The sequence below is a fragment of the Trichosurus vulpecula genome, chromosome 5 (assembly GCF_011100635.1).
Source record: "Trichosurus vulpecula isolate mTriVul1 chromosome 5, mTriVul1.pri, whole genome shotgun sequence".
NCBI lineage: Eukaryota > Metazoa > Chordata > Mammalia > Diprotodontia > Phalangeridae > Trichosurus > Trichosurus vulpecula.
Window position 1 is genome coordinate 38,919,550 of NC_050577.1, and position 24,043 is coordinate 38,943,592.

The 24,043-nt window shown below is 39.9% G+C and overlaps 1 protein-coding gene across 1 annotated transcript in view; it reads left to right on the forward strand.

Moving 5' to 3' along the window:
• Positions 1 to 22,619, forward strand: part of HACL1 (2-hydroxyacyl-CoA lyase 1) — a 41,089-nt gene extending 18,470 nt beyond the window's left edge. The window contains exons 8-17 of the mRNA XM_036759800.1: positions 2,452 to 2,564; positions 3,984 to 4,119; positions 7,091 to 7,196; positions 8,845 to 8,928; positions 9,983 to 10,084; positions 11,034 to 11,188; positions 11,697 to 11,855; positions 14,096 to 14,203; positions 18,062 to 18,248; positions 22,184 to 22,619. Coding sequence (XP_036615695.1) covers positions 2,452 to 2,564; positions 3,984 to 4,119; positions 7,091 to 7,196; positions 8,845 to 8,928; positions 9,983 to 10,084; positions 11,034 to 11,188; positions 11,697 to 11,855; positions 14,096 to 14,203; positions 18,062 to 18,248; positions 22,184 to 22,216 — 1,183 coding nt within the window. The 3' untranslated portion in view covers positions 22,217 to 22,619. The remainder of the gene's footprint in view (positions 1 to 2,451; positions 2,565 to 3,983; positions 4,120 to 7,090; positions 7,197 to 8,844; positions 8,929 to 9,982; positions 10,085 to 11,033; positions 11,189 to 11,696; positions 11,856 to 14,095; positions 14,204 to 18,061; positions 18,249 to 22,183) is intronic.
• Positions 22,620 to 24,043: the final 1,424 nt, after the last annotated feature.

A 24,043-nucleotide genomic window follows, 5' to 3' on the forward strand; every position in this document is an offset into this window, starting at 1 on the left:
CACCAAAGTCCTACTTTGGCACCTAATCCTGGTGTGGAGTAGGGGGACTGGCTCAGGGACTCTTTTGCAAGAAAATACAGAGGATTACAAAGAAAACCAGTTACACTGAAAAAATATTTTTTATGGACCTCACTCAGGTTAACAAACCTTAGAGGACATTCTAGCACAGCACAGTCCCAGGCAAATCTTGTGTATTTGGGGGAGCTGTGACAACTTCTGGTTTGGTGTCTGTGTTGGTGAAGTAGGTGCCCACGCTGGTTGAATGATAGATCCTTGAAGTATAGAAGACCTATATATAGAGCTATTTACTGAAAGAAAAAAAGAATTAGCATTTCACATCTGAGCCTGCTTTAGGGTCAGAATTTCTGGATAGTATCCAATCCTGTTTCAACACACGTCTCTTTTGTTTCAACTTAAAAAAAAAAAACAACCAACAACAGAGTTGTGTTTGCTTGGTCTTGTTCACCACTTAAGCAGGGTCCTGTGACTAGGGCACCATTTAGTCCATTCCTGCTACCCTTCATGAATGAATGAAGAAGCTAATTTTAGGAAGCACTTACTATGTACACAGTACTGTGCTGGGCACTAAGGATATGAATAGACCAGTGAGACAGCCCCATGCTTCTAGGGGAGATGACACATAGAGAAACTGTGAGCTTTGGGTACAGGGGTGGGGGCGCAGCAGCAAAGCAGGTGGTCCTACCCCTTCTTCATTGTCAGGTCCATTGTATCTGTTTCTGATCTCAAACCACTTGAGAATGTCAAGGACTTTGATGGAAAGAACTTCTTTTTTCTTCTGGAGCTTCCCTGGTTTCATCTTTATGGGGATTGCTTCCTAGGACAGTGACTCTGGAGGCTAGGCTAGAAGTAGGTAGATCTGCTGACCTGGTGGGGACCCCCACTCTTGGGATTCTTGAGCTATCTGTCTGTCAGTCAGTGGAAGCTAGCCAACACTTGGTATAGAGGGTAGTGAGGGAGATGAGTCCTTCCTCCACAGTGATTGCTCCCCTTGATGACGACAGGGGCCCAGAATGGAAGCGGGACGTCTGCTGCTCCTGGGACTCTAGGGTCCAGGGTGCAACTGAGCTCTCTCCACATGGGCCCTGTAAGCGTAAGCAAAGTGGATTTTAGTTACTGTTTCCTGGAGTTTAGTTTCCCAGGATCCATGGCCATAACAATCTCCTGTTCCCAGGTATTTTGCCTTGCCCATCAGGTGCTGAGTCATGTAGGCTTTTGCACCAAATGGCACTGAGCCAATCGGATGCCGAGCCTTTGTTTGAAAACTATATATTTGGGAGGAATTTTTTTTTTGGCTTGGGGCTCGCTCATGAGAAGAATACTTTGAATGATTTCCTAGATGAGACTCTGGGTGGCTGGTGTGAACCCAGATATTGGGCTGTATGGGTAAAGTGTGTACTATGATCACTAGACAGTGGGAGCCCTGTCTGTCAGATCACTCTGCTTGTTAATAATTGATTTTCTCCACTTGCAGGGTGCTGACCTTTCCCCTGAACTAGGGGATGATGTTAGTTCTTCTTGGGTGCTTCACCTTCTACTTGTATATCTTTCTGCATTGTTTAATTAAAGTAAGATTATTAACCCCTTTGAAGCTGTCTTTCCTTTATAAAGGCAGATCAAGAACCCGTGCTAGCAGCCCACCCCATGTGCCAGTGTGGTTGCTAATACAGGCCTGAGGGGAGGGAGTGGTATCTCCCTTCTTTCCCTTAGCATGCCCTCATGAGTCAGCCAAGGGTGGCTCACTTGTGGAGTAACAGTAGTGTTGACTGGCCTAGAACATTCTGTCTCCTCTTGTTCTCAGAGTGCCATGCTGCTTCAGCTAGGCCAACTTGCCTGTCTTAAATGATCTTATCATATAACGCTGTAGTGACCTGAAAAAAATATCCTTTTCAGTTTCCTTCCCCACCTGTGAAATAGGGATCATAATAGCACCTACCTCACAGGCTGGTTGTGAGCACCAACTGTGATAATATTTATAAAGTGCTTCCTTAGCACAGTGCCTGGCACATGGGAGGTGCTGAAAAAAGGCTTGTTTTCTTCCTTAATTTCCAAATTTACCAAGAAGTGTTTCTGTATATGGGAGAATCACACAAAACAGTCCTGCTGTCTCTTAGGTGATGCTGTTAATCAGAGTGGCATGAAAAAGTTAGGAACAAAACTTAGAATAAAACCTTAGGCTCTTTCTCTCAGTCTAGTCAAGCTTATTTTGGAGTATTTTGACCTAAAAACTAACTATGGTCTTATATTGCATTCATTTAATACGTAAAACAGTTATGTATAAATATGATGACCAGCTCTAACCTTTTCCCACCTTCACTAACCCTGGGCAGTTCAGTGTAAAGGCATCTGCCAGCGTGTCACGCCTGTTAGAATCTGATGGTCAGAGATCTTCTTTATTTTGTTTGATATGAGAGTGAAGATTCTCTTTTGCAGGTATATGGAATGCTGCATGCCTCCCCCAGTTAACATGGCAGATACTTCTGCTGTGTCTGTGGCAGCTTCTATCATCAGGAAGGCAAAACAGCCCCTTCTTATCATCGGAAAAGGTAATGAAGGAAACAGACATTTGAACTTTAATATGCATATGAAAGAAACGCAAATCCCATTGGGAAGTTTCCAGTCTTCTTTGTTTGTTGGTCAGTCTTTTTCAGTCACTCTTCATGATCCCATTTGAGGTTTTCTGGCAAAGATACTGGAATGTCTTTCCATTTCCTTCTCTAGCTCCCTTTGCAGATGAGGAAACTGAGGAAAACAGGGTTAAGTGACTTGCCCAGGGTCACACAGCTAATAAGTGTCTGAGGCTGGATTTGAAGTCAGGTCTTCCTGAATCCAGGCCTGGTGCTCTAACCACTGTACCACCTAACTGCCCCCTTCCTTGTTTACCAAACATTTTGACTTTGGAAGTTGGAATACTATTTTTTATCCATTGACTACATTTGTTAGCTGTGTTATAGAGATTACCTGTGAATTCAAAGAGGTTTTTTTTTTTTAAAGGAATCATCCCTTAGTAGATTTCCAGGAAATTATAAATGAAGTAATAGGAATCAGAAATTTTTCTTAGTAAGTATTTTTAGACATACTAACAGTATATTATCTACTTAGTATCACCAATATGATCAGCATTGTGGCCTGGTACCTAGAGAACTGGCCTTGTTCTGATGCCTGCATGTCTGTGAGCAATCACTTCACTTCACTCCACTTCACTTCACTTCATTCCAGTTCACTTCACTCCACTCCCCTTCACTCTCAGTGGCCAATACCATGAGATGTAGAGGGGGTGCTGCTCTGCACCCATGGAGGAGGTTTCCTTGCAGGGAAATCACAAGTCTGGAAAACAAAAATTAACTGTTTTCTTTCATCTGTGAAATATGTGGAAAATAATTATGCCTAAAAGAATTGATGAATATAATAGACACTTAGACGTAGAGAAAACAGAAGCATTAAAACATTGAAGATAAGTAGTATTAGGGATAATTAGGATAAAGTAGTAATTTTTCAAGTATTTAAAAATAAAACCAAAATCATCGTAACAATTTTAAGTTGAAGCCTTAATAGAGATGGGGGGCCAGGTGTGGTGTTGTGTTCCTGTGATCCCCTGCCACTGGGGGAAGCCAGTACTGATGGATTGCTTGAGCTCTGGAGTTCTGTGCTTTATGGGCTACATTAAAAAGATGTCTACCCCAAGTCCAGAATCAATATGATAAGTCCCTGGAATTGAGATCAATAGGAGGGCACCAGATTGCCCAAGGAGGGTGGGGTGAACCAGCCCAGGTCAGAAATAGAGGAGCTTCAAGCTTCCATGCTGATGGGGATCAGGACCCTCTGTGGCTGCTGCTCTTCTAGCCTGGGGAAGATAGGGGGGAAAAGTCCTGGGATGTATAAACAAGTCATCCTCCATGTGTTCCATCAAGCTGTACAGTAGATGTTTACCCAGAAATTAGCTCATCCTGTGTTTCTTGTTCCAGGTGCTGCTTATGCACATGCTGAAGATAACATCAGAAAGTTGGTTGAGCAGTGTGGCTTGCCATTTTTGCCCACGCCCATGGGCAAAGGTGTTGTTCCTGATAACCATCCCAACTGTGTGGCTGCAGCCAGATCCAGGTTTGTGGGATGCCAAGTTGTCAATTTATGTCAGTTCAGCTGGTTTAAGTTCAGCTAGGCTTTTGTGACCTTAATGAATTCAGAAAGAATTTATTAGAAGAACTGAATCAAGTATCCTGCAGTGAAATCACACCTACCTTTTAATTATCCTGAGACACACCCTGAAGCTCAGTTCTTCTGCATAATGAAAAGTAGATTTCCTTTGGCAATTAGGAAACCCGTCACACCGTGTTTAAGAAGACAAGTTGAAGTAAGCTCAGGGAAAAACGTGTTTGGTGAGCTACAAATCACCCCAATGTCCTGCAAATAAATTAATATGGAGCATATTTGGGAACATCATGAATGTGCTTATTGCTGAGACCAGTGAAGAACTTTTAGAGCATATTTGCTGTGTATTCCTGGAAGTCATGTGCCAACCATCCTGGTGGACCCAAGACTTGACTTGAGCATCAGTTGAAGGACCTGGGGAGGTTTGGCCTGGAAAGGAAAGGCCCAGGGATTGGGGGAGTCATAGTAACTGTTATCAAGTGTTTGAAAGTCTGTCATAGAAGAGAAAAAAGAGAGGGGTCCTGCTTGCCCCCAGAATGCAGAATTAGCAGAAATTCCTAGAAATAGCAAAGAGATCCGTGTAGGCTGGTTAGGAGAAAATGCTTTCTAACAAGCAGAGGGATTCAGAAGTGGAAGAGGCTGTCACGGAGGTGGTGGGGACCCAAGGATATCTTGGTGCAAAGGCTGAATGGCCATTTGCCAGCCAAGCTAGAAGGTTTTTTTTTCAAGTCTAGATTGGACTAGATGGTTGCTGAGGGTCTTTTTCTGGTCTCTGTACAGTAAAACCATGGTAATAGTAATGATGATGATGACGAGGGAGATAATAGCTAACACTTAGTTGGGTTTAAGATGTGCAAAGCACTTTACCCACACGGCAACCCTCTGAAGATTTTGTTACTCCCATTTTAAAATCCAAGAAACGGAAGCTAGGATAGATTAAGTGACTTTCCCAGAGTGACTCATCTCTTAAGTGTCTGAGGCCAAATTCTAGCTCAGGACTGTGAGAAACATTCTCACTCTAGAAAGAAAAATACTGGTTGTGAAGCCAGGAAAGTTCTCATTATGTTAATGGAGCCATCATCATCGTTGCTCAGACAAATGCAAGCCTTTTTATGCTGTTCCCAATTCGAATTTCCTCCCTTGCTCTCCATTGGCTGAATGCAACCTCCTGAACTGCCCACTTCATGTTCCCTTACTTGATATGTCCCCCTGAAACAGCTCCTTAAGCATGCGTACGAGCATCTGACCTTTTACGTGATCAGAAGCCTGGTTCTGCTAGGTCACAGCTCTGATTAGAACCAGTCATCTCTGACTTACATTCTGTTATCACTCAAAACTGGGAATACTTTTAATCCTGTGGAAACAAAATTCCTTCTTTTTTTCCCATAAGACCCAGCACTCTGTGTACTGCACCACCTAGCTGTCATAACTACTGTGCTGCTTCAGATTTTGTCATGTGCAAATTAATACTAGTATAATCTAGATTACAAACTGAAAAACTCCTTGAGATAATTAACCATTGCTGCATTGTGTACAAACAGATCTTTCAGTCTCCACATCTTTGGGCTGTTGATTAAATCAGGTTTCATAGGACTTGGACGTGGAGAGCTTTTATTAGTAGTTAGTGTGTACTTGAAAGTAATAAAATTGTATTTCTCTAGAAGTAATCAGAGACAGCTAGGTGGCACAGCAGATGATGCACTGGACCTGGAGCCAGAAAGACTCATCTTCATGAGTTCAAGTCTGGCCTCAGTCACTTACTAGCTGGGTGATCCTGGGCAAGTCACTTCACTCTGTTTGCCTCAGGTTCCTCATCTGTTAAGAAAAAGAGAAGGAAATGGTTAACCACTCCAGCATCCCTGCCAAGAAGACCCCAGATGGAGTCTCGGCTAGCTGGACAGGACTGTAAAATGACTGAACAAAAGAAATAGTCTGTAACATAGACTTTTTATATTTTGGACTGACCTTGAAGTTGTCCTAAATTAATGAATTGTAATGCATTTGTTATTGAATTCAACAACCATTTGCAGAGTTTTGTGCTGTATATTGTGCTGAGTTCTGGAGATATAAAAATAAAATTGGTTGTAGTCTGATTAGAAAATGAATTCAGTATCAGAGCCCTTTGGAGCAGAAAGTGCTTTGTTTTTGTCTTTGTATCCCCTGAAAAGGCCTGGAGACAGGTGAAAATCAAGGCTGAGCTTGACTAGGACTTAGACTGGGAAGGGAATTTGCATGCAGGGCCTTGTGTGCCAGGCCAAGGTATTTGTACCCGAGGGGACCCTGAAGATTTTTAAGCCAGTGACAGGAGGCCATCAGAGGTGTGAAGGATGGATGGTATAGAGGAGGAGAGCTTAATTAGGAGGCTATTTAATAGACGCAGCAATCATATTGTCTTCCCAACAGGTTAAAAGACTCCCTAAGTAGAGGACCAACGTCTTAGCCTGAATTTTGTGAGTTCTGTAGTGCCTAGTGTATTATCACGGACAACACTTAAAAAGTAAGGTCTGGTGCTGGTGAATAGATGTTTCCATGACACAAGCTTAATTCAGGGGCATTTCCTCATCCCAAAACAGACTTTAAATCGCTTTAGTAATTAAAGATAGGTAGATAGAGAGATAGATAGATTGATCTTTGTTACAATAAAGATTGAGAAGTCAGAGAAAATAGAATAGCAAAAATCAGTTGTGATTTTTGATGTGTTCCCTTGGTTAGAATACAGTAATCAATAAAGACATTTTTATAAATAAATGAATTTTAATTAGACATTTTTAGAATGCAAGATGAAATAGGTTTTAGACTCATTTCTGTAGTGACAAATTATTTGTTTAGATTTTCCAAACAATTGAGAGTAACTTTTAAGTATTTTCATATTATAAATACAAGATACTTTTTCACATCTTATATCTTTTTATTCTTGTATCAGGGCGTTGCAACATGCTGATGTAATCATATTACTGGGTGCCAGGTTAAATTGGATTTTGCACTTTGGACTCCCGCCAAGATATCGAGCTGATGTGCAGATTATCCAGGTCTGAGTAGGAAAGAAATTTAACTGAGAGTTCTCTCTGTTATAATCCTTGCACTGTCTTCTTATAATCTCTGCTGGTTGTTGGTAGATGCCTTTTGGACAGATTCCCTTCTTTTAATTAATTTTTAAAAGCTAGACTGAGCAAAAGCTACTACTTCAAATCTGCTTGTACAAATGAACTAAATTACAAAATAAGGGAGAAAAGTAACTGTTTGTCCTGTGAAAGGTTTATTATTTTAAGTGTAAAGTAGATTACAGTTACAGTAATAATTTCATCGAGCATCACTGGGAAATGATGTGATCCCTGTCAGTAATTTTTTCTAAATAAATTCCTTTTTTAAGTGCTAATATTTTTCAAACTTTAGTTCCTTTTGATGGTTGCCTTTCTAGATAGGTTAGACATTTTTATACTATGTACTGTAAAAAACAACCTTTTCTTGATGATTCAAGGCCATCATTATGAATATTGATTGAGTATATTATACTCAGGGCTATTGAAGTATGTAGAACTCCTTCCTCTATTCTAAACACTTCCAGACTGCTTTATAGTTGATAATAGTAGTCATAAAACCTATCCCCCCAATTAGTAGCAGTTGTCATGTCAATATGTCAATTTCTAGCAGTCCCACCCATATGGTGCCATATTAAACTAGATAATGAAGCATGTTGACGGCTAGAATTTTGTATCAAATTAAGCTAAGTCAGTAGACTGTGATTCAAAGCCTGTCACATTCTGGTTGCAACTTATCTCTCCCGACTTATTTCCCATTACTTCTCTTCATGCCCTCTTCATTCCAGCCAAACTGACCTGTGTGTTATTCCCATTATCTGACTTAATGTCTTAGGGCTCTCCTCCATGCCTGGGACACTCCCACCTCACTTACCCCTCTCGGAATCCCTAAGCTGCTCAACTCAAGTGCCTCTCCTACACAGATTCCTCATTGACCTCTCAAATGTTCGATTTCTTCTCCTCCCAAATTACCTGTGTTTGCTCTGAATGTAATTTGTAGTTACTTATCTATGTACATGCTGTTTCTACTCCTTGGGGAGCAAAGACAGTTTTCATTTTTTTATCTGGTGCCTTTGTGTCCCTAGTGTTGGACATATAGAATAATTTTAGTAAATGTTTATTGAGTTGTTGAGTTAAATTTAATTGGAGTGTTATGCAAAGGTTTGGGCTCACCCAGAAGCTATTTTTGCTTATCTTGGGTTTAATATCTGTATTCCAGTTGTTGCAATCATCTGAAATTCTGACTTCTAGACAAGTGGGAGTGAGTTGTTGCTTTGATATGGTTGAGGTATAAATTGTACGGAATTGATGAAAACCTTCTTCTCTGTCAGGTTTGAAATGATCAGATTGACTACTCTCAATGTGGGAATTACAAGGCAGATTTAAAGCTAGGCCCTCGTTCACACTGACCGACTTCGGTGGTCAAGTTGCACTGCTGTATCATGCTTTGATGTGTGTGTGTGTGTGTGTGTTTTCTAAGAGGAGGCCACTTTTAGTAGGACTTGTTGCCTCCTAAAGCCTTCTGCAAGAATATTGAACATCTATTACATGGAGCTGAATATAAATTTTCTGATTGAATTATTGTACTTGTTAAAGAACTAACTTGCCTTATTTTTCCACTATTGGCATGTCTTCGTAGGTTGATATCTGTGCGGAAGAGCTGGGGAATAATGTTAAGCCTGCTGCAGCTCTGTTAGGTGATATAAATGCTGTCACTGCACAGGTAATACCTTGGTTTTAGCTTCCTTATATGGGCATTTTTAGAACCTTCTCTTCTTTAAAACCTGTCTTTCTTGAGTCAATCGAGTCTGAGTATTTATTGTTTTTTTAAAAAATCCAAACTATGTGACTCACTTGGAAACATGAAATTGGAGTTCCTTACAGCCACATTTATATATAAATTAGGATTTCTCTCTGATGGTAACTTGTGAATTCTCTCTCTTTCCCTCTCTCTCCCTCTGTCTCCTCCCTCCTTCTCTCTCCTCTCTCCTTCTTTCTCCTTCTCTCCCTACCTCTCTCTCGCTCTTGCTCTCTCTTTATAACTTTGCCCTCTGGTGCAAGAAAAGTATTATTTAGTCATTCAGTGTCCTGAAAAATGTAGTTTAACTTTGAAAGGAATGTAATTTACAGACATTAGGAAGATCTGTCAATATTTCTTTAGGCAGAAAAGATCCATTGATACAGATTTATCACCTGTAATTTGAGACTGGCCAAATCTTGGTGTTCTCTTCTCCTTTTGTGGGTGATATGACATTATAGAGCAATATTTTAACTTCTGTGTCAGAAGCATTGGTTTAGCCGTGCTGCTTTTGTCAGAATAGCTCTCTTAGCCAAGATAGTGGTATTTATCATAATTACATGATAGAGAAGTATAAACTAAGTACTGTTCCACCTCAGCGTGGGCCCCTTCCTTTGGCTGGGGGTTTTAGAGGAATCTGGTCCCCTGCAAGGATTGAATGTGAGGGAGTGGAGTTCCATCTTTCCCTATTGGAGTTATGTGATGAGCTGGGGAATGCTTTTCCTTTTGATAGGCTAGTCTGAAAGTGTGGAGAAGTGTGGAACAGTATCGTTTGTCCTATGAGAGTCTCACTATCTGAAGGGAATCTTATTGATATAGAATAAATTTCACATTTTATAAGTTGACTTTAAAATTTTTTTTAAATTAACTTTTTTGAAAAAATTACTGCCTTTAAGAAAAGTTAAAACCCAAGTGATATGTATATTATCCTACCAAAAGGCTTTTTGTGATAGTGTTTGAATTTAAGATTGTTTCTTAGCTTTTAGAACATTATAATAAAAGGCCATGGCAATATCCTCCTGATGCTGCATGGTGGAAGGCACTGAGAGGAAAAATGAAGAGCAATGAGGAAGCATCGAAGGTAAGGAGGAGCCTTTGGGTGTGATGACTGGGCCAGGTCTGGCTGCCACTTGTGCCCACTTACCAACCCTGCTTTGGGGGAAATGACGTCAGCTCTCTGAGTCTCCAGATGGGGGTAAATAACAGAACTTTACAGACTGCTGTGAGACTCTAATGCAGTAATAAAGCACTACACGTCAGCTGTCATTATGAGCTTGGGAGTTTTCAGTTCATTCATTATTATGCCAGCTGCTAAAGTTTTTGATCAGTGACATTTTCTCTAATTAATAATAATTAGCTTCACTGTTTCTCCTCTATCACATTTTCATGAATCAGATTTTTCCCTGGGAAGCCCCTTAGTTCAAGGGGAGGTAACAGATCTTTCCCTCTTTTTATCCTGGCTTTGTGCTCTGCTCACTCACCGTGCTGTTCTTTACAGATACGCTCACAGGTATCATAGGACTCCATCAATCAGCAAGTGTTTATTACGTGCCTCTTGAGTGCCAGGCACCCTGGGGACACAAAGGGGAAAGTACAGGTCTTTGCCCTCATAGAGTTTTCTGTCTATAGAAGGAGACAATCAATACACATATAAGTATATACTAAATAAATGCATAAATACACAACAATTTTTGTTTGGGGGGAGACATCCAACAATTGGGGAAAGACCTCATATAGAAGGTGATGTGAACTGAACTTGGAAGAAGACGAATGATTTTCAGAGTGAGATGTACAAAAGCAGTGACTTCCAAACATAAGAGTAAGTTGGTCCTCTCAGAATACCTTCTTGAAGGCCATTTATAAGCATATTCATTGCTATCCATGTAATAATCCCTCTAATGGGATCCTCCCAAAATTAATTTACCTAAGACATGAACTTATAATTCTCTCGTTACTTTACTGACTTTTTATTCCCATAACTGTTTACTCCACTAATAAACCTGCTTTAATGATTTCCCTTATAATTTTAGGAATTGGCATCACAAAAATCTTTGCCTATGAATTATTATACAGTATTCTACCATGTGCAAGAACAGCTACCAAGAGACTGTATTATAGTAAGTGAAGGAGCAAATACTATGGATATTGGACGGACTGTGCTTCAGAACTACTTTCCTCGTCATAGGTAAAAACCCCAAATTTTCTTTTAAGGTGTCTGCCATTATTTATGTGCATGAGTACTTGATAAATTAACTTACAATTACTAAAACTTCAAATGATTGTATACATGCCTAGTGAAAAATATCTTGACATATTTAAATATTTTTAGGTGAAGATTCCTATAAATAAGGTTTTCGTGACTATGCTTCTATTAATTTTATTAAATTTAATTTTAAGATCAAAATTATTTTTTCTTTTAAGTATAAGCATATGTTTCTTAACTTGTGTGAAAGTTAATTTTAAAATTCAAACAGTTATAGTCATAATGAATTTTTTTTCTATTGACTGTCTTTGACAATTGTACAATAACTCGTTCTAAAATTATTTGGAATGTTATTTATCTGACTTTTAAGATTTTTCTCAAGTAGCTCATTGACCAAGATCCAAAGGACTGTGCCGCTCTGTAGTCTCCCTGTTCAGTAGAGTTCATTCTTCTTTGGAGGAAGGAAATCATTTGAATACTTTCCCTGTAGACTGGATGCTGGTACTTTTGGGACAATGGGAGTCGGTTTGGGCTTTGCTATCGCTGCTGCTGTGGTAGCAAAAGATAGAAATCCAGAAAAACGTGTGGTCTGTGTGGAAGGAGACAGTGCTTTCGGGTTCTCTGGCATGGAGGTGGAGACTATCTGCAGGTAAAAATGGAGCTTTCAGTTTTTCCCACGTATGAAGAATTAATGTGTGTATAGACATACTAATTGCTGCTTTATCACATGCTATAAAAAAATCTACAAAGATCCTGATTATGTGGTTCCTAAGTCCTAAAGCCATGGACAAAGTCATCCCAAGGCCTTGTCTGGGTCACTTCACTTTAGATTCTATACAATATGGTGGTTCTTTGAAGAGTGCTGATTCCTCACAAAATCATAACTTGCCTTCTCCTCCAGGGACAGGCTTTTCTTCAAGTCCTATAGGACTCAAATATAAGTAATCATCATTATTTCAAATTAGATAATATATGTAGAAGTGCATTGCAAACTTAAAAAAAAGTGTTAACTATTTATTTCCAAAATGTTGGGTTTTTCACTTTTAATTGAATTGGTATTTTAGTAATCACAAATGTGATCTCAGAAAATTATTATTCAGTGTAAATAAGGTATATTTAGGGGCAGCTAGGTGGTGTAGTAGATAGAGCACCAGCCCTGAAGCCAGGAGGACTGGAGTTCAAATTCTGTCTCAGGCGCTAGCTGTATGACCCTGGGCAAGTCACTCAACTCCGATTGCCTGGGGAGGGGGCTGTGTTTGCTTTTTTATGCATGTACAGACCTCTCGTAATAATTTTATGGTCTTAGTAGGGGTCCATAGCCCAATGGTTGTTTTTATACTATTCATTTTCTTATTGTCTGCCATTTTCATTTCTGGAAAATTCCCATGAAATTATAGAACGTAGTTTGTAAGCAGACTGAAGCTGTGTAGTATTATTTTATAAATTCACATTTTATCTGTTCACAGTTCCATTCAGAGTCTTAGGAATGAGTCTTTTTTTTTTAAAACTTTAGGAGGGGGGAAGGCAGGGCAATTGGAAGTAAGTGACTTGCCCAAGGTCCCACAGCTAGTAAGTGTGTCAAGTGTCTGAGGCCGGATTTGAACTCAGGTCTCTCCGACTGCTGGGCCAGTGCTCTACTCACCATGCCTCCTAGCTGCCCCTGCAACGAATCTTAATATGGGGTTTATGTATGTAATGATTGTTTAAAGTTTTAGTATATAAAAAAAAAAGTTCCCAAGAGAGACCATGAGCATTTAACATCTTTAAAAAGTAGTTCTTGTCTAAATGTTAACTTGAGCTTCCTAGGGTAACTACCAGTCCCTTGTCAGGATGCCCGGATGAATTGGCAAACTGAGAAGTGTTAGAGGACTCCAGAAAACATAACCTGCCACCAGATGTGACCCCAAATACCGCAGCTTTATAAAGACTCACTTACTTACTAGCTATGAATAAAATTGACTCCAGAAAATAGGTACACAGATGATAGAATTCTTATGTTTTATTAACTCATTAGAATAATTTAATGAGATTTCATCTGGGGTTTGGTTTTTTTTTTTATCATAACTATATTGTCTTGGTTTCCTTGATTTCTTAATGTGTCTATTTCTTTGGTTTTTTAGCCAGACTGTAAAGCACTTGGAGGGCAGGGAAGCTTCTCTTTTTTCCCCTATGCCTTCATGTGCGGTACTAGGCATATAGGAGCCATTCAACAAATACTTACTGATTTCGTTAACTATTTATTAGGCCAGAACTCCAGCAGTTGTAGGATCTCTGATTTCATTGGTTCAGGTTCTCCCTCTGCATATTCTCTAAGACTTCCTTAGGAGATTGTCTTTGAAGGTCCCTGGAGCCACAAGACTCCTCATCTGGTGGCCAGCCTTAGCCAGGCTGCTCCTTAGAAGACAGAGTGAGGATGTCACCATGTCTGTGCTCACAGCCTTTTTTCCAGCCTGGTACATCCTCCCCCAAGCTTGTGGCCTGGCCTAGCCTTTGAAGATCCAAGGCCATCCATCTCTGTACCATGATAAGGCATTAGGGGAGGGGAAGGCTATAGTGGAGATTACTCAAATAATAATAATACGTAATTTCTGGCCTGACTTTAATATGCAGAAATCATATAGAGACAACTGTGTCCATCATCGAATAAAAATTTCTTCCTAAAGAGAGGAAATTGCTTTAGAATTGTGAAAGATTTATTTCCTAGGATCATAGCTCTGGGACTGGAAGGCACCTCAGTGGTCATCTAGTCCAGCTCCTTCACTTTACAGGTAGGGGGACCAAGGCCTAGGAAGATTAAGTGACTTGCCTGGAGTCACATAGGCATAGTAAACATAAAAGCCACGATTTGAGCCCAAGCCACTAAATCTGGTTTCCTCTCATTTGTTTCAGGCATAGTTTGCCAATCCTTCTCATTGTGGTGAACAATAATGGAATTTATCAAGGCTTTGATGCAGAAACCTGGAAAGAGATAACAAAACTTGGAGAAGTTTCCCAAGTGTGAGTATCATAAAACTTGGACTATTAGACTCACTGAGAAATAGATTTTAAGAACCCCAGTATATTTTCCATTATCACGCTGGTTTAGTTTTCAAATTATTTTTTAAAAGTTTTTTGTACAGTCTTTGTAATAGATGTAATTGTAAGTTCTGAACTGTTAACTCCTCTAAAGGGCAAGGATGGTGTCAGGATAGTTCTTTATAAAATGCTGTCCATTGTTGAAAGGGATTAATTAGTGTTTTATTAGAACCTAAAGTCTTTTTCAAGTTCAGGTAAGACAATAAATTGTCTAGATCTTGTAAGTGAACAGAAATAGTACAGAAGCATTTTTTAAACATAAGATTGCTGTCCAGCTTAGTAGAATCTAGCCCTTGGGGTCCTCATTTGGTTCGGAAGGCCACGTAGGAGCATGATGATATGTTTTGTACGTAATCCATAATGCCCTGGGCTTCCTTCTGTCTCCTGTCTTGCTGAGTCCTGGCCTAAGAGGGCATCACCCTCCCTGCATGAGGAGGGGGCCGTGTTGAATTTGTGAATGTGTGTACGTGGGTACATTTTGTGTTGTATTCCAAAACCAAGTGCGAGTGATTTGAGATTGCAGTTGTTCCACCCTATCTGCATTTCTCTCTGTTTGGCGCTTGTTTGTTCACAGACTTTAGTTAGTGCCGTTTCACGAGTGCTGCCAGCACAGGTTCCTTCTGACACACCGTGTGATTAGTCGCTCTGGCAGGAGCAGGCCTACTTTGGGATGTCCCGCTCTATAAGGACAAGTGTACTTGAGGGTGTGTCCTGGTTAACTGCCTCATGTTCCTCATCCTCTTCCTCATTCTCCAAATATCACAGGAATCAAACTGTGAAGTGCAGTGATTTGTATGAATTTCCAATGGCTGAACTAAAATAATTTACAGTATTCAGGAGGTTATGTCTTAGATACCAGGACTGAGACTTTTATTTCTTGGGAAAGTCTAGAAGGCTTCAAGCTACTTTAAATTAAAAAAAAAACATTTAAGCTAAAGGGCCAACATAATAAAAATGATAATACTACCAAAATTAGTTGGTACTTTTAATGCTATACCAATCAAAATATTATAGAGATACTTTATAGAACTTAATAAAATAATAACAAAATTCATTTGAAAAAAATCTAGAATGTCAAGAGGAAAGAATTAGGGATGAAGGGGAATTAGCACTTATAGACCTCAAACTACATTGTAAAGCAGAGTCATCAAAATCATCTTGTTCTGGTTAAAAAATAGAAAGCTAGATCAATGGAACAGACTAGAGAGGGGGGAATCAGAAACAATGATGCTCAATGACCCCGGATAGGATAAAACTAAAAACATAAAATACTTAAGAAAGAACTCTTCTGGGTAAACTGAAAGCAGTATCGTAGAAATTAGACTTAGGCTAACACCTGATGCCACATTTCACAATACATTCTTAATGGATACATGACCTTACTATTAAAGATCAACTATAAAAACACTGAAAGAAAAACAGATCCTCTACCCTTCACGGCTATGGGTAGGAGATGTAGTCTTAAATGAAAGAGGCAATTACAAAAGAGAAGATAGATAATTTTGATTACGTAAAACTGAAAAGCTTCTGTGCAGACATTAATAAGAAGGGGAGTGGTCGAATGGGGAAAAAATCTTCCTGTCAGATTTCTGTCATAAGAGTTTGGTATCCAAGATGCATAAACAGTTTGTGTGTGGGGTGTGTATGACCAGTAGCCATTTCCCAAAAGACGAATGGTCAAAGGATAGGAATAATCAGTTCTCAAGAACTGCAAAGCGTTCAGAGTCACATGAAAAAGGGCTCCAGATTACTAATGATGAGAGAAATGCGAATCAAATCAACCCTGAGGTTCACCTATACCCTGCAGATTTGTCTGAAAAATGACAGTGGTCAATGTTGGAGGGGTTGTGTGAAGACAGGCACACTGCTGCTCTGTGGGTGGGGCTATAAACCATTCTGGAAAGCCGTTTGGAATTACAAAATTAAAGTGACTAAAATATCCATACCCTTTGATCTGAAGATTCCACAGTGAGGCATATACTCTAAGAAGAAAGTCCCCCTGTGTACCAAAGTAGGTATGGTAACCCTCTTTGTGATAGCAAAGAATTGGAAACTAAGTGGGTGCCCATTAATTCGGAATGGCCCAACAAATCATACAGCATGAATATAATGGAGTATTACTGTTCTAGAAGAAATACGGGATGAGGGGCAGCTAAGTGGTGCAGTGGATAGAGCCCTGGCCTTGGAGCCAGGAGGACCTGAGTTCAAATGTGGTCTCAGGTACTTACTTACTAGCTGTGTGACCCTGGCCAAGTCACTTAACCCCGATTTCCTCCCCCCCAAAAAACAGAAAGAAAGAATGAATGAATGTATGAGTAAAGTAAGCCAGAGGCAAGAAAACAAAATACACAGTGATTACAACAATGTAAGTAGAAATAACAACACACCAGAAAATCACAAGTTAAAAAAATTATAAAGAACAAGCTCAGCTCAAATTATTATTAAAAATTATTACAATTAAATAATTAAAAATTATGAAGAACAAGCTTAGCTCAAAAGGAAAGATGTGAGAGGATGCCCCTGAACCACCCCTTTGTGGCAGTGGGAGGTGTACAGGTTTTGCACATTGTGCAAGTTTTAGAGTTTTTCAATGTATTGATCAGTTGTACTGATTTTTTTTGTCTCTTAAAAATACTAATTTTTATATGGGGTGGCTCCCTGGGAAAGGGAGGGGGAGTGATACTAGGGAAAACTGTGATGATATAAGAAACAAAAGACATCAAGAAAATCTTATTTTAGAAAGTTAAAATAGAAGATAAAATTAACCTTCAAAACCCGTTGAGCCAAAATTTTCTTTCCCCCCTCTGCTTTGAGTCTTTGTCTGGGGCTTGTAGAAGTGAAAATAATGCCAAGGACTCCTGACATTTGGAACTCAAGTATGCCAATTCCAGGCCTGTGCTGTACTCTAAAATTGTGAAGGTTGGACTATTCTAATCTTATTTCAGTTGTGCCTGACTCCCTGTGACCCCATTTGGGGTTTTCTTGGCAAAGATACTGGGGTGGCTTGCCATTTCCATAAGAAATTAGTCCAGCGCAATAACATTAATGTGGATGGATATTAAACTTCCAAGTCTTGATCAACTTACTAGATTTGTATACAGAATTTAAATAAGTACTGATTAAAGATGGCTGCCAGGATCGTAGTATTAATACTGTATCACACAAAGTAAAGTATCCAAAGAAAACAGTGGAAGTTTCTTTAACATTCTAACTGGATTTTCCTCTTTTGAATCGTCAGGAAGATTTGACTTCCTGCTCCAGCTTGTGTTGAGTGTGGTCCAGATTAGTCTGACTTCTGAACTCTCCCTTCTACATTGGTGCCTGCCACCTCCGTGTTGAATAATTGACATTCCTCAGGCAGTGACTGGAATTTCCTTTTGTTTCAAAACTTTTCAGAAACCTTCATAAAAATTTTGTTTTCCTATCAAGATTCTCTGCCATGTACAGTTTTTTCCACTGTTCTAGCTAAATAGCCCGCCAGTATTCTGGTAGCTTCTGGCTAAACAGCCCGCCAATATTCTAGTAGCTTTGTTGAATTCTCCTTCTTCCTGATAGTTTCCTTGCTTAGTTAACTCTTGTTTAGTTGGCTTTTTAAAAATTACTTTGTATTTTTTATCTCAGCAATTTGACTTATTTTATGAACTTATTTTACAAGCTTTAAAAAAATCTGTGGAATTATATGTAGTATAAGCACAAGTTTTTTTATTCCAATTCAACAAATTATTCCAGACCATACCTAGAGCAGGTAAACATCAGTGACCATTTCCTTGCCTTTTTCAGGGTACCTCCAGTTTCTCTCCTGCCAAATTCCCATTATGAGCAGGTTATGACTGCATTTGGAGGCAAAGGATATTTTGTACAGACTCCAGGAGAGCTGCAGAATGCTCTGACAACGAGCTTAGCTGAGAAAACAGTGCCATCTCTTATCAATGTTATGATTGAGCCTCAAGCCGAACGAAAGAAACAGGTAAGTGCTGCCCGTGTGAGCCAGGAAGAAAACGCACATGCCGAGCAGAGAATCCTCCGGTTCTTGTGTTCTATCTTAATGCTGGTATTTAGTGGTGGCCAGTACATGTCCAGCTATGCTTCCTCTAACGACTGCCATCCTCCACCACCCAAACACCCCCCTGTTGATGTGGTTCCAGGGAGCTCTGACTTCCTTCTTAGAAAAGGGGCAGAGAATAAACTGAGAGGCTTTTAAAACTCTTGTTGACATCTTTAAGAAATGGATTCCATTGAGGTTTTAGCTTTTCTCCTTCCCCACTTTTAAGATTTACAGCATTTTGTAGTTGTATTGTCTTTTACATTAATACCATAGGCAGGAGAAATAGTAGCCAGACAACTAGGGAGGCTGCCTTTTGCAGATTTTCATTGCTTCATGTACTTGAATCCTACTTCCAATCCATGTGAATTTATAGCTTACTTCTCTATCTTGTTCACCATTTAAAAATATATTCGATACTTTGTTTTGATGCACCAGATTTTATTTGGATAAATCCGTGATTTCATTTGTAGAGGGAACTCCCAGTGAGGAAATTCCCTCTGCCAATGCAGACCGGCCAAGAAGCAGGATGTCACTTCCTGTCTTAGAGTGTGGCCTGAGATACTGAGAGATTCAGTGACTTGTTCTGGGCTGCCCAGCCATGGTGTGTCTATGGTGGGACTGGGATCTAGGTCTTTCTGCTTTGGGGGCCAGCTTTCCATCCACTATATTACAACTGCCTTGTCACAAATGATGCTTCCTAACAAATACCCAAACAGATCCCTCCCAAAAAGTACACTTTAAGAGCATACATGTAGAGGACTTTATAAACTTTGTAGAGCTTAGAAACCTTAAAGTGCCAAATAAATTATAGCTGTTATTGATTTATAACAGAAGGGAAGGCGCCCTTTAATTTTGACGTATGACACTCACGTTGGCCTTTGTATTTGCCCACAATGACGCTACCTCCCCATTGGCATTGCCTGCTCTTTTCTCTTTGCTGTGAACTGTCAGTTCTGCTCCACCGTTTCCAAACCTAGCCTCCATCTTCCGTGCCTTGGCCTTATGCTCCCAATTACTTTCTTCCTTTTAGTAAGTTAGGAGGGGGGGCCTATCCCCTACATCTTGGAGGGAAGATCCTTCCATGTCCACTCCCTATAGCAACCACATGGGTATATAGCATGGACTCCATCTCCATAAGAACAGTCGTCAGAGGCTATGTGCCTAACCAGAGGGAAGTTCAGAGAAGAAGATGAATAAAAGGAAGACAACAGGCTGATAGGAGGAGGGGAACAGAGATGCTCACAGGTGCTGCTGCTGTGTGAGCCCTAAAGGCTGAATGACACAAGAATGCCCTTTAACCTCTGGAGGCCTCACTGCCTCCATGATCCTGTCTTTGGCTTATTTCATTTCCCCAGGTGAACTGATGGAGGCTAGCCAATGCCCAAAGACTGGTTTGTAAACCAGAATGCCAGTGAATTCCATAGACAGTTGCTTCTCATCATTCGCAGTAGTTGTGTTCTGTGAACATTGAACTAGTGAATACGGGACCATTGCTCTTAGGGGAAGTACTAACCCTATAGGTTTTTGGAAGCCTCTGTCACCACATTGACCTTAACACTTTCTGGAGTGGCCTTCCATAAAGATTGGTGAATTTCCTCTTCCTTTTAATGGATGTAACAAATGGTTCATGAGTTCACATTGAACTGACAGCCAGTACCACTGTAACTCATGCCTGACTAAGGTTCTCTGACACACATCACATCCTTCTTGAGTTTAGGAACACTAGACAGAGGACATTTTAAACAGCAAAATTGTCAACAAAAAGCACAAAAATGCAAAAAGCATGACACTAAATAGAAGATGAAAAGAACACTTGTTTACAGTAGGAGAGCTAAAACAAGAAGCAGATTGTTGCCTTGTTCAGCTTCAGCAAGGACCATGTGCATTGGGCACCTCAGATTCTTTTTCACTCTGCACATCAACAATTGATTCTGACAGGCCATGAATGTTGATTTGGGGGCAACAAACAGATTTTAGTGAGTAGGCAAACTTACAGATGAGGATCGACTGTACTTTTCTAGTGATTGGGAGCACATGTAGCCATTGTCCAGAGCAATCCCCTTCCTGGTAATAGGTTCCTGGGAAGCCACTAATCAGATGACCTGATAAACATGGAACCAGAGAATAGTTTTATAGGATAATTCCATCTCTGCTCCACTTGCATTGAGTTACCATATCTGAACTCTAGAACTAAACAGCTTTCTTTTGCCTGGAATGGATATATCCACTAGAGAAATAGTCTCCTTTCTTTTTTTAATTTTAGAGCCAGAAAGGACTTTATACAGGATAATTATGAATATTTTCATTTTCAATGACCTCTCATTCTTTTTAACTGTATTTTATCTTTGCAACATGATTGTGAAACGATAAAACCCCTTTGAAAATAGGGAATTCTCTCCCAAATTACTTATGCTGTTGACTTTATGACACTCTGAGTTGCTGACTTCAGTTGTTACTGATTCTTCTTTATCTAGTCTGTTCCACTTATCTACTTTTCTATAAAATGCCATCTCTTTCTCTTGAATGTTGGTGGAGAAATATTGCCAAATTTCCTTTTTTCTAGGTTGCTTGATGACCATCCCCTTCCACTTGTGTTCATTTCAAAATACTTTCATAACATTTTGAAATTCAAGTTTTCAGATTGTTTCCTGATGTTATAAAGAGGGCTTGATTATTTAATTACTAAATTGTACCAAAATCTACATTGTTTGGGAATATTTCCTACAGAGAATAATCCTACCCTTTGTACAAGGACTCTCCCTGATGTCAGTATTATAACTGTTTTTTTCTCAGTCATCTGTGAACTATCATTGGGGTTCAAGTGGCTTTTGAGCCTTTAATCTCTATCCAAGAACTATGACTAATGGAGAAGGCCCTAGAAATATATCCTATGAAGGTGTAGAGAACCAAACAACAAGGCCTGCCAGTCCTTGTCTGAATAACTTCTGAAAGGTATCTTGCACTGAAGTCTAGCTCCAGTGTCTCCTTGTGACTTGATCGGGATCCTACATTAGCCAAATATGACCTCTGGCACATGCTACCAAGCAGGCTGAGCTTTGAGCACTGACCACCCTAGTGCAGGCCCTCGTCTCCTTGTGTCTGGACTGTTTCAGTAGACTGCTAGTGAGTCAGCCCTCTCCTACCTTTCTGGTTGTCTTACACCTTATCCTCCCACTTGTCTCCCTCCCACATTTATCCTTCAGTCTAGTGATACTGGCCTCCCAGCTGTTCAGAAAACAAGACACTCAGTCTCTTGACTCTGGGTACTTTCTCTGGCTTCCCTTATGCCTGGAACACTTTATTTCCCCTGCTCTGACTACTGACCTCCTCGCCTTCCCTAATCCCTCTTAATTCCAGTGTCTTCCCTCGTAATTACTTCCTATTTATCCTGTACATAACTTATTTGTGCATATTTGTTTGTTGTCGTGCATCATTAGATTGTGAGCTCCTTGAGGGCAGGGATTGTCTTTTGCCTCTTTTTGTATCCCCAAAACTTGGCACAGTGCCTGGCACATAGTAGGCACTTAATAAATGCTTACTGACTGAGCATGGCCCCAGTGAAGTACTTTGGGCCTGAAGTCCACCATCTAACTTGATGAATTTGGGAGCAGCTCAGCAGAGTTGACCACCAGATGATGGGTTTATTTTTGTTTTGGGGCTGTCTTCTAAAGTAGAGCAGCATTGAGTCTCATCTGATGAGAGGATATCCACAGCTTGGAAGTGAAGGAAATGTACAAGGCTGACCCATCTTCTTCATTCTGGCCAAAATGGGACAGTTAGAACAGACTGGAAGGGGTCGCCTGTGACACATATGCCCTGCCTGGATGACCGGCCTAACCCTTCTTCTCTCTTCCTAGGATTTTCACTGGTTAACTCGTTCTAACATGTGACTGATGCTGCCAGTGGGAGGCCTTGAGGAGTCTGTCCTTTACAGGCAGGTGAAGGCCATTATTCACAGCACACAGCAACATTACCACCATTTTTCAAATTGTACTAAGCAAAAAGAGAAAAAACTATTAGAATCAGACATAAAAAAAGATTTGCAATGTTTTTTTTTTTTTAACCAAGGTTATTCAGTGGAAATAAGTATTTGAAGATATGGGGAAGATGAGAATTTTTTAAATCATGGTATAATGAGCCTTTTTGTTTTGCATAAAACTAACATCTGTTTGAATCCATTCTGAAAATTAGGTACATTTTTAAAACGTCTTTTTAAAAAAAAGCAAAAACCTTTATCAGGGGCCTAATGGGTACACCTACATAATAAATCATGTCTTCTAAATTGTGTCTCTACATTTCTTGTCTTATTTAGTGTGTGCCTCAGTTTCTTCTTTTGCAAAATTGAGTTACTTGTTCCCTTTCCCCTACCTCAAGATCACTGTAAGCATTTTTTGCAAAGCACTTTATGATTCACAAAAGAAAAACCAGTGCTATCAGGAGTAGCTTAATTTTTTAAATGAAGCTAGAGGTCGTTTGACAATCTTAATTTAATGCAGTCAGATCAATCAACAAGCATTTATTAAACACTATGTTCCAGCCACTGTGCTAAGCTCTGTACATACCCCTTCCAAAAAAGGGCTAAAAACAAAAACAAAAACCCAGTCCCCGCTTTTAAGAGCTCACAATCGAATGGGGAAGAAAACATGCAAACAAGTATGGACAAACAAGATAGAGACAGAATAAATTGAGTCGGCTATGTGGTACGGTAGATAGAGCACTGAGCCTGGAGTCAGGAAGATCTGAGTTCAAATCTAGCCTCAGGCACTTACTAGCTGTGTGACCTTGGGCAAGTTATTTAACCTCTACCTGCCTCAGTTTCTTCATCTGTAAAACAGGGATGATAATAATAAGCACCTACATCCCAGGGTTATTGTGAGGATCAAATGAGATACTATTTATAAAGTGGCACAGTGCGTGGCACATAGTAAACCCCATAGGAATGTAGCTGTTATTATAATGTAAGAGGGAAAGCAGCATAATAATGCAGTATTCCATAAAACTATTGAGTTGTCAAATTCATCATTTCTCAGCATCATTCCAGATAGTTGCTTAAATGTATACATGGATTAGGATATTATTATACAGATAGAAATCCAACTAATTTATCCAAATTGGCAGAAGATCTTATTAGGTGGGGGTGTTTTTTTGGGGTGGTGCCAATACTATATGACCTTAAATATGGAAAGAAAAGTCAGGGAGTCAGGCTGGAAGACTTATTGGTGCCCATCCCTAGCCAAGAAGTTACTGGTGAATTTCTGTTTGTCATGATGAAAGAATCAATTTGAGTTAGTTGTCTTAAATGGTACTCACTTCCTGTTTTGTTTGACAATAATAAAGCTTGTGGATTTCTGTATGAATTCATCTGCCATCTAGAACACACATGGAAAGAAGCCCACTGTCTACCTCCCTCGGTGGCCTAGAGATCGTTGTACATGCCAGATGAACATGTAGGGTATACAGCTGGAGATGGGGTAGGGAGGGGGGCCATGAAGACTAACCAGTCACCACAGCAACAGAGTGACACTGCTCGGGGATATTTTTTCCCATTGGGGTCTATAATAGGGATCAATAACAAAGGAGTATTGAACCATTTAGCCCTGACCTTTGACCCACATGTTGTTTTAATGGGACAAGCCTGCTCTGTACCTTTCCCTGAATCCCAAAAGAACCAGGTTTGAAACCTTGACTTAATGGTGGAGGGGCAGTAGTTTATTCAG